Below are 10,401 nucleotides of genomic sequence, written 5' to 3' on the forward strand. Positions count from 1 at the left end.
AAATAATTACACCAACATTTTTTGTTCCTATTAGGGGCCTAACTTTATTGACTCTTATTAAATTTGTAGATATATGAATTATGAAGTGGGTGCATAATATGTTCACTATAGACGCATAATATGAATGTCATTTTGGATCAGGGTCCACAATGCAAGGTAGGGCAAATTATTGTGTGGACTGTACACAGTTGTGTGGACCATGAATATAAAGTACATTTTTAATATAGCAGAGTACATTATTTGTGTATTGAATGTACATTATTTGATACGGAGTAGTATATAAATAATATACTTTCAGTACTCAAACAATACACTTTCAAATAATGTACTTTACTTTTAGTATATTAAAGAGTTAATTCTATTTTTGGTCCTAGATTTATAGGTCACAGTCCACTTTTAGTCTCTTTTTTTATTATCAAAATATCAACTTTTGGTCCTAGTATTATTGTGACATAACCAATGTTGGTCCTCTATCAATAAAACCGTTTAAAATATTTTGGTCCTAAATATTTACAGGTACCACTAATATTTAATTATAAAAATTATTATATTTAAAAAAAAAAAAAAAAAAAAAAAAAAACAGGGCATCAGTAAATCACCTAATGATTATGATGCGTTTCAAATCTAAAGGAAAGAAGTGTCCTAACCGAAATGCCATCCTGTTTAATTAGATGTATTAATCCAAAAGCAATACCATTCACAAGGGTTGGTGAATAGTGATAATACCAAGTTATGGAGATGAAATGATCACCGAAACAGATTAAGTGATTCATTATAAGATATGAAGGCATCATGCATATACTTTCATAAATTCCGTGTTCTTATGAAATGCAGGCAATACATTTTACAGAGAGTTCATGCTCATAAACAACTAATATGGAATTATGGATGGTACATATTTTGTGAAGTTAAAAAGGTTTCATGCTCATACATTTTACACTCAACTTGTCACACCAACATCTAGGACTCTGGAGATAACTATTATCTTCCTACCTCCTAAAGGCATTGCGTTCGGTTGCTTCTGATCTCCCCTGCAAATAATGCGTTCGGCGCCGCACACTCTCTTCTATGGTGGTGCTTCCTCCCTTCTCAGCCCCATATATGCTTCTATGAGCAGCATCCAGGAAATTTCTTCCACCGGTTGAGTGAGCACCAACAGCTTCCTTCGCGTCATTTTCATCCGCCTTCTTTAGCCTTTTCCATCTTTGCTCCTCGTGCAGCTCAGCATCTAGCTGCATCTCCCGCAGCCTGGCAGCTCTCTCTTCTTCAGAAAGTCTAACCGGATTCCTGCGTTTGTTTGCTTCACGCTTTGGTGAAGCGTCTCTCCGTGTAAAGTCTCTATGTTCTCTCTCCCTTGCATCACCAGATTCTCTCTGCCCGTAATTATTACTATCATGTTTGCTCTTACGTCTATAATCACCACCACGCTCTCCGTCAGATTTCAAATCTGACCCTCTAGTCTGCATATCTTTGTGTTTTCGGTCCCTATGTCGATCTCTCTTCCCTCGGTAATCCCCTTCACTTGAATCTTTATCTGACTCTCTAGTCTGCATATCTTTGTGGTTTCGGTCCCTATGTCGATCTCTCTTCCCTCGGTAATCCCCTTCACTTGAATCTTTATCTGACTCTCTAGTCTGCATATCTTTGTGTTTTCGATCCCCATGTCTATCTCTCTTCCCTTGTTCTTCCCCATCACTTGAATCTTCATCTGAACTTGAACTACGGCGCTTTGACTTTTTGTGATGCTTAGACTTCTTATGATGATGCTTCTTTCTGAGCTTCTCCCCGTCTTTTTCATCATGACTCTTATCCTTTTGCTTCATTGCTTCAACCTGAAACAAGGATTAAAAGTGAGACAGTTCACTAAAGCGTGCATGCCAGTAAAATCACAAAAAGGCAAACTCTATGATAATGCAAGATTGCACCTAATACATACATCATATAGGATTAAGTAGGATAAGGAAGTATAATAATCCTGCTGTATAAGTATAACATCATTGCATCTTGGATAAGAGTTCCAAATAAGATGTATTTCCTTCACATCCAATAAAACCCAAAAGGATAGACAAGGCTTTCAAATTATATATTATTAAGGATTCAAGTTTTGAATTAGCAATGTGGCCGTTTTTAAAATGTCTCCTACAGTTCCATTTCCTATTTCAGTTGAGGTAATTAGCAGCACTGTACCATATTATCTTTTTGAAAGCACTACTCCTCCCCAAAAAACATGCATGGTTCAAGGGGTGGATTCATAGGCAATGTAATTACACTACCGAGTACCCAAATCTACAGATACTCAAAGTCAACAAGTAATGGAACACATATCTACGTCCCTCGTTACCCTTAAGGTAACCCAAGTAGAAAGTTAGAGCACCATATAAGAACTAGCACTCATTCCATCACCCCAATCAAAACCAAGCAACTTCAAAAATAAAATAAATGGCCACATTGATAACTCAACAAAGCCCATCCAAGGCCAAGATACCAAAATTTAGTAGTGCCCTTGCCATTCTCATTACTTCAAATAGCAAACCAAAAATAAGCAGCAGCATACTTTCAATTTCCTCAACCTTTTCATAAGCATAGGGTGAAGGCAAACCCTTATAATTTCCAGTATGTCAAAGATACCCAAATTTAAACAATATAAAAAGGGCGAGCATCAAATTCTAGTTTTTTTAGTTCTACACAAAAGAATAAGTTCCTATACTAATTAATATAAACAATTTAAAGTATCTTAACATAAAAAACTTACAGATTTCTTAATCATGGCCATCTGTACTGGATTGTTCTTCACACGAGCTAAAGCATCTTGCTCCCGTTGACGAATTAATAGCAAAGGATCTGAATGGAGTTTCCTCCAAGCATCATTGGCAGATTGTGGTTTATCTTCAAATAAGGCACCAGGCGTCGCTGATTGTGGCTGCTGAAACAAATATAAGCTAACTTAAAAAGTGTAAAACAACCAATTTTCCACATTTCAAAAACTAGAACGCTTATTCTGCTTCAAGATTATTTAAGCCTTCAGAACAACAATACAGAAATACATTTTTTACACACTTGAAAGAAAAACTTTACCTTGGAAGCAGAAGAAGAGGCAGGTGTTGAATCAGGAGGATCGGTCTTGGTGGGCAAGGATTCAAGAGCCTTAAACCCACTACTCTTTCCCACAGCTAATCCAGAATCATACAAAAATTCCAATCTCTCTTGCCTCCTGTGAAAATTCAAAAACAAGCCTAAGCGAAGGGAAAAAACAAAATTTATAATTCAAAAAAAAAAAAAAAACTTACGGAACGAGTCCGGCTTGTTCCTGGAGTTCTCGAAACTCGGCGCGTTCTCTTTCCTCCTGGATCTGCTTGCGGAGCTCCTCCAACTTCTTCTGTTCCGCATCATGTTTCTGCTCGGCCTTCCATACGTTCTCGATATTCCGAAGGCTCCCCGTGTGCCATCCCTTCTTGTTCAGAAATTTCAACGCCATCGGAGGGGTTTTCGATCTAGTCTTCCCTTAATTGGACGGTAGAAGTCGGAGCAGTGAGTATCCGCGGCGGTGGCCTCGTGTCTCCGCCTCTATCCCTTTCGTTATCTGTCTGTGTATGAGAGACTCTTCTGGTCTGCGTCCGATTTGCAGAATGATGATATATTACAACCACCTCCCTAATCCCTATACTTTACAGATATTACAAACACATCCTCTTTTCCCATTCCAACCGGATTTCGAATTTCATTTTGTCCCCCCAACTCTTAATTTGTTTTTAAATATCGGATTTTAAAATTCGGAGTTGGGCTATCCAAACTCAGATTTCCATTTATATTCGGATATTATTAAAGTAATTTAAAATAATTTTTAAAACAAATTTTTAAGAAAAAAGTTTGTAAAAAGTTAAAAACTGGGTCAAAAGACTACTATACAAATACTATAATAAACTAATAATAAATAACTAATAAAGCTATCCAGCTACATGCCTATACAATCGTTATATTGTGCACTAGGGTCCACATAGCAATGTGCGTCCCGCGCCTCTCAAAACGACGTCGTTTTGTTGATTTCAAGTATAAAATTCCCGCACCTCCCAACAAAGTGACTGGCGACAGTCGCATGTCACGAAGAAGGAGACCAAGGTCGCCTTCTCTGTAGAGAAGGCGACCACACCGGCGACCGTCCGTCTGTCACTTTGTTGCCTGAAATTTCGTCGGAATTTTGTCGACGGATTGCCGGAACCCTAATGACCTGTGTTAGCAGGTTAATTAATTGGTTTTTGGACTTTATTGCATCAAAATAAATTGTTGATGAGTGTAATTACATCTTTAAAATGTTTTGCGGGCTAATTGACTTTTTAGCTAAAAGTTCGAGGGTCTATTTCACCATTTTTCCTTATCTCTTATTACACATTCAGGTTTCAAGAAAACGGTCCAAAAGTGAAAAGTGGAAAAAAAGTGACCACCGTGCCTTTTCTTTGAACTCCCTCTTGTCCTGTTGACAAGGTTTCTCCCTCTTGTCCTGTTGACAAGTTTCTCTTCCTCTATGGTTTTGTCGTTATTGCGATTGTTTGCATTTATCCTTCATCGTATGGTGTTGTTGTATGTCTCCACTGTTTGTTAATGAAGCAGTAGGGGTTGGTGAGGCTCTATGCCAGGCAGTTATTGCATGGAGTAAATGATGAAAAGAAGTACCCTCTTAGTACCTCAAGTTGCCCAAGGTCGCTTTTACTTGAGATTTAAAGCAGTGACAATTCTCAGTGATCTCCCCACCTGCTACTCTCGTGTCCTCTTGTCTTCCTTGCATTTCCTCTCTGCTTTCACAACTATGGCATCAACCAGTAAGGGAAAAGAACTGTTGGAAGAACAATACGCTGCTCTGAACATTCATGCTGATGATGATGAGATCGAGATTCAACTGGACGAAGGTGTGCTAAACCCTATAGGGGAGGAAGAAGTCTTCACCCTTGTCGGAATGGTCCTCACCGACAAACCCGTGAAATTCAACTACATGAAAGACATCCTTGCGGTTGTATGGCGATCGATAAAGGGCATGCTTGCGAAAGAGGTATCTCCAAATCTGTTTGTCTTTTATTTCTTCCACCTGAAGGACATGAAAAGGGTTCTGAATGACAGTCCATGGTCATATGATCAAAGTTTACTCATTCTCAAAGAGCTTGGGAGTAACACATCCCCGTACGACGTGAAGCTGGACAGAGCCGAGTTTTGGGTCCAGATCCATAAGATACCCCGGGCTCTTGCCAACCCGAAAATAGCTGAGATCATTGGAGCAACTCTGGGAACTTTTTTGAAGGCAGATTTCTCAAATTTTGATGGCACTTGGAACGCTTTTCTTCGTATAAGGGCATCCATTGAGGTTAACAAACCTCTGAGAAGAGGTGTGAGGATCAAGCAGCCTAATGGTGAGTCTATCTGGTTGGAATGCAAATACGAGAGGTTGCCCACTTTTTGTTTCATATGCGGCAGACTGGGGCACGCTGAAAAATATTGCCCACACCAGCTTGCAATCGATGAAGATAGCTTTGTGAAACTGTATGGCCCGGAGTTGAGAGTAGCGCGACGGAGCAACACCATTGAAGCCAGCAGATGGATGCGCTCGGAACTGCCCTTTCAGTTTGGACAGGTGTCGGAGAATGTCGCCGGAGATGCAAACCACCAGGAGAACATGGGCGGAATCCCGAGGTACGAGGAAGATGGAAGGCAATCGGTTCATAGCTCAGTGTTTTACTCTTCGGTTATTGACCAGGAGGCAAGAGGCGTTTCCATCCAGAACTCAGAGGCATTTAATTCGCGTGCTGACACTCTTAATGGCACATGCGACAAAAACATTTCAAATGTTCCACCGCATGTTTCTATTATGGACCTCCTAATGGCTGATCCGAATAGAAAGAGAAGGGCCCAAGATATAAGTGGGCCGAGTGAGGTCAACCAGTAGGCTGTTGAGCCCATGACTGTGGAAGAGGAAGGATGCAATGTTAGATCAAAGCACTTTTTTAGAGGTGGGCTCTGCTGGGCAGGCCCGCCTACATCAATGAGTTTCTTAGCCTGGAACTGTCGTGGGCTTGGCAACCCAGAGACAGTTCAAGTGTTAGTGGACTTGATCCACTCTAAGAGGCCAACGGTTGTTTTTCTCATCGAAACGCTATCTAACTTATCAAATTTGCAAGGTATTAAAAATAATTTGGGCTTTCTAGGCTTGTTCATGGTGGATAGTTTGGGCCGTAGCGGAGGTTTAGCTCTTTTATGGAAGGAGGAGTCCGAAGTTAGCATAAGGGGCTTTTCCAGATACCACATTGATGCTTCGATTACTTTGGCAAACAATCCTGAACCTTGGAGGTTCACAGGTTTCTACGGGAATCTGAAGAGGAATCGACGGCGAGAATCTTGGAGCCATCTCTGTCAGTTGGCATCGTTGAGCACACTACCTTGGGCGATAATGGGGGACTTTAACGACATCCGCAATCCCTCAGAGAAGATTGGTAATCACCCGCATCCTCAGTGGCTATTCAGAGGTTTCAACGATGCAATTGAGAGCAGTGGTCTGAGAGATTTGGAGTTTGATGGATGCCAATTTACATGGGAGAAGTCTAGGGGCACTCCATATTGGATCCGAGAAAAACTTGACAGAATTTTGATCAACGATGCATGGGCTCAGAGATTTGGGAATGCTACTGCTCGGGCAATTACAGTCCCTACAACTACAAGTGACCATCTGCCACTGTTTATGTGTACCATTCCTTCGATTCATCGGCAAAAAATGAGAAATTTCAAGTTCGAAAATGCATGGATAAAAGAGAGTCATTGCAGGGAAATTGTCACTAATTGTTGGGAGCAGTCCTCCGGCTATCACGTTCTAATACGTCTTGACAAGTGCAGCAAGGCTATCTGGGATTGGGGGAGAAGGAGAAACACAAACTTTCAACCGAGGATTGATGGCTGGGCATCTCGGATGGATTCTCTCCGTAGCAGAACTGATCCGCAGGGACTGGCAGCCTACGCCGATGCTCAGAAAAATTATTTGGACCTGTTGAATCAACAAAATATTTTCTGGAGACAAAGAGCTAAGGTCCACTGGTTCAGGGACGGTGATATTAACTCAAAATTTTTTCACATGTCCTGTCAACGACGAAGGAGTAATAATCACATTGCAAAGCTTATGGATGGCAATGGAGTTTGGTGTGAAGAGGGTACTGACCTTGATAATCTTATGTTGGATTATTTTAACCACTTGTTTACTTCTTCCCAGGGTAATATGGAACCAGTTCTGAATTGCATCTCTACCAGAATCACCGAGGCTAATAATGCAGATCTTCTAAGAAGGGCTAGTGCGGACGAGGTCAAAAGGGCAGTATTTGGAATGCATCCTGATAAATCTCCGAGCCCCGACGGTTTCAACCCAGGTTTCTACCAGGCTTATTGGGATATTCTTGGCCCAGATATTGTTAGATTATGCAATGAGTTCTTTCGCTCAGGGCAACTGCCAAGAGGTCTTAACTCTACCCAGCTTGTTCTAATCCCGAAGAAGGCCAAGCCAGTGTCCATGGGGGACTTGAGACCTATTTCCCTCTGCAACGTAGTGTATAAAATATTTGCTAAGGTCCTGGCCAACAGATTGAAACCTCTCATGAATAGTCTTGTCTCAGAGAATCAAAGCGCTTTCATTCCCGGGCGCCTAATCATGGATAACATTATGATTGCCTTCGAAGCACAACATTACTTGAAGAACAAGAGGCAAGGGGCTGATGGCTATGTTGCTTTAAAACTCGACATGAGCAAAGCATACGACCGCGTTGAGTGGGGGATATTGAGGGCTATGCTACTGAAATTTGGTTTCTGCCACAGGTGGGTGATGCTAATTATGGAATATGTATGTTCAGTGGAGTATGTCATCCAGGGGGAAGGAAGAGAGTTAGGCCCTATCATTCCTGAACGTGGGCTTAGACAAGGAGATCCCTTATCTCCCTATTTGTTTATCCTATTGGGGGAAGGTCTAAGTGCTCTTATCAGGGAGCAGGAATCGCTGGGAAACTTTCATGGTGTCAGAATTGCTCGTAACGCTCCCAGGATATCTCACCTTCTCTTCGCCGACGATAGCTATGTTTTTTTCAAGGCAAACCAGAGTCAAAGTATCATTTGCAAACACATTCTCGACACGTACTCTACTGCCACTGGTCAGCTGGTAAATTATGAAAAGTCCTCTCTGAACTTTAGCAGAAATGTGGATGTAACAATAAGGGGGGTTGTTGGTTCTATTCTGGGGGTGAGATTGGAGGGAAATGCTGGGAATTATTTAGGTTTACCTTCTCTAGTTGGGAGGAATAAAAGGGATATTTTGGGGTTTGTTAAGGGAAAAATTGTGGCTAGAATGAATTCTTGGAATCATAAGTTCCTTTCAAGGGCGGGGAGGGAGGTTCTTTTGAAGAGTGTTATTCAAGTTATACCCTCTTTTTGCCATGAATTTGTTCTTGCTTCCTCAAGGGTTGGTGAGCGAAATAGAGAGATCCATGAATGGTTTTTGGTGGGGAAAGAGTAGTGAGCAGGGCAGGGGTCTGAGATGGATGGCATGGGATAAACTCTGTGTTCCAAAAAAATGGGGGGGAATGGGCTTTCGTAGGATTAGAGATTTTAATCTTGCCATGCTCTCAAAACAAGCTTGGAGGCTGATTGACCAACCTGAGTCTCTAGCTGCAAAAATCATGAAAGCTAAGTATTACCCGGATTCCCATTTCGTTGATGTTGTTAAGGGTGGTAATCATCTTTTGTTTGGTCTAGCCTGTTGGAAAAAAGGAATATCATCAAGTGTAACACCCGCTAGAGAATTGGAAATGGGAGTCTTGTCCGTGTTTGGCACGACAAATGGTTGCCTGATGGCTGATGCCGTCAATCCCATGGTCACCACCCCACCATATCCCTTCCTTCATGATGCTACTGTGAATTCACTGCTAAATCCCCAGGAGTCGGCTTGGGACGTGGAGGTGATTAGAGACATCTTCAATTATAGGGATGCTCAACTCATCCTTAGCATTCCCATTGCGCATGGTACTAGGGAGGACAAGATGATCTGGGCAAAGGACGAGAAAGGGAGTTTTACGGTTAAGAGCTGCTACAATTCCATCTCACACGATCTCACACATGTTCCTAGTTCAAAGTGGACTGAGGTGTGGAAAGCTCATCTCCCTCCCAAAGCAAAATCTTTTATATGGCAAGTCTGCTCCGGCTGCCTCCCAACGGCTGACAAGCTACGACTAAGGAAAATAGATTGCAACCCTCTGTGCCCTTTATGTTTTGAAGCCGAGGAATCAGCATTCCATCTTCTAGCTCACTGCAGGTTCGCGACTCAATGCTGGAATCTCTTCCAGACTCTGCCGGACAAAAATCAATTCCAAAATTGCTCAGAATGGATCGCACAGGCCTTTTGCACTCTGCAACGTTCACAGGTTTGCCTTTTTGTTATCATCTGCTGGAATATCTGGCGTGCTAGAAATGAGAAAGTGTGGAAGAATATCTCTACGCCAGCCAGGACCGTCATGGAGAACTCTAAAGTTTACTGGAGGGACTGGACAGCTTGTGTTGAGGAAAGCAATAGGAATCTCGGGCAGAACTGCATCATCACAAGATGGACTGCTCCTAGTCAGGGGTGGTACAAGCTGAACGTGGATGCCGCTTTGGACGTAAACTCCGGTAAGATGGGACTTGGATGGGTGCTGCGCAATCACCATGGCACCTTCTTATCTGCAGTCTGCAATCCCTGGACTGGAACTTACTCTCCCAGGGAAGCTGAAGCTTTAGCAATTAGGGAAGCTCTAAGCTGGTTCAAGCAACAGAATCTCGACTTTCTGCATGTTGAGACGGACTCTCTTCTGGTTGTTCAAGGCCTATCATCTCCCGCGTCTATCACTTCTTTTGACCTTCTGTTAGCTGATGTTAAAGATTCGTTGAGCAGTATTGCTCATAGTTGTATCTCTTTTGCTAAACGTTCTGCGAACCGGACTGCCCATCTCCTTGCGAGGGAGTCCGTTTCTATGTCTGAACGTAAGGAGTGGTTTTCCACCCCTCCTCCCTTCATTTGTAATGCTCTTTCCTTTGATTTAATATAAGTTGCTCTTTGGTTTTCAAAAAAAAAAAAAAAAAAAAAGAAAAGTAATGTTGAAAAATTAACTTATTTAATCCCGCTATTCTCAAAAACATTTTGAGGAAGTCACAACTTTTTTAAAAAAATATTCACCCCTAGACTTTTGCAATGAACGTATGTACTGTCAGTTCCATTTCAATGGAACAAGTTTAGCCAAATGAAGGGGAAAAAACACCATTATACTATAATTGAAGGACTAAATTCACTGTAACCCTATAGTTGTAGAACCAAAAATATCAGGCATCACACTGCCATTATAAAGGGTCGAGTTTGAG

General features: G+C 41.8%; 1 protein-coding gene across 5 annotated transcripts; it reads right to left on the reverse strand.

Annotated features, from left to right (window-relative positions):
* Positions 1–772: 772 nt before the first annotated feature.
* LOC109178883 (pre-mRNA-splicing factor CWC25 homolog) lies at positions 773–3,638 on the reverse strand. 5 transcript variants are annotated; one of them, XM_019328428.1, is made up of 5 exons: positions 3,288–3,638; positions 3,076–3,211; positions 2,753–2,923; positions 1,664–1,832; positions 773–1,576 (listed from the first exon to the last, which is right to left on the reverse strand). In XM_019328428.1, exons 1-5 carry the CDS (start codon positions 3,473–3,475, stop codon positions 990–992), a joined length of 1,251 nt encoding a protein of 416 aa, XP_019183973.1. In that variant the 5' UTR covers positions 3,476–3,638; the 3' UTR covers positions 773–989. The 5 variants fall into 5 exon arrangements, with proteins under 5 accessions (XP_019183973.1, XP_019183972.1, XP_019183971.1 ...); XM_019328427.1 differs by having other exon boundaries at positions 773–1,489; positions 1,577–1,832; XM_019328425.1 differs by having other exon boundaries at positions 778–961; positions 992–1,832.
* Between the last annotated feature and the right edge of the window lie 6,763 nt (positions 3,639–10,401).

This window comes from Ipomoea nil, unplaced genomic scaffold, assembly GCF_001879475.1.
Source record: "Ipomoea nil cultivar Tokyo-kokei standard unplaced genomic scaffold, Asagao_1.1 scaffold0873, whole genome shotgun sequence".
Classification (NCBI taxonomy): domain Eukaryota; kingdom Viridiplantae; phylum Streptophyta; class Magnoliopsida; order Solanales; family Convolvulaceae; genus Ipomoea; species Ipomoea nil.

Bases quoted from the DNA above. Each gene is read 5' to 3' on its own strand.
- LOC109178883 (XM_019328424.1), bottom strand. From the start codon at position 3,475: ATGGCGTTGAAATTTCTGAACAAGAAGGGATGGCACACGGGGAGCCTT. The intron at 3,212-3,287 runs GTAAGTTTTTTT...GAATTTTCACAG, and splicing joins GAACAAGCCGGACTCGTTCC to GAGGCAAGAGAGATTGGAAT. The intron at 2,924-3,075 runs GTAAAGTTTTTC...TATTTGTTTCAG, and splicing joins CCTCTTCTTCTGCTTCCAAG to CAGCCACAATCAGCGACGCC.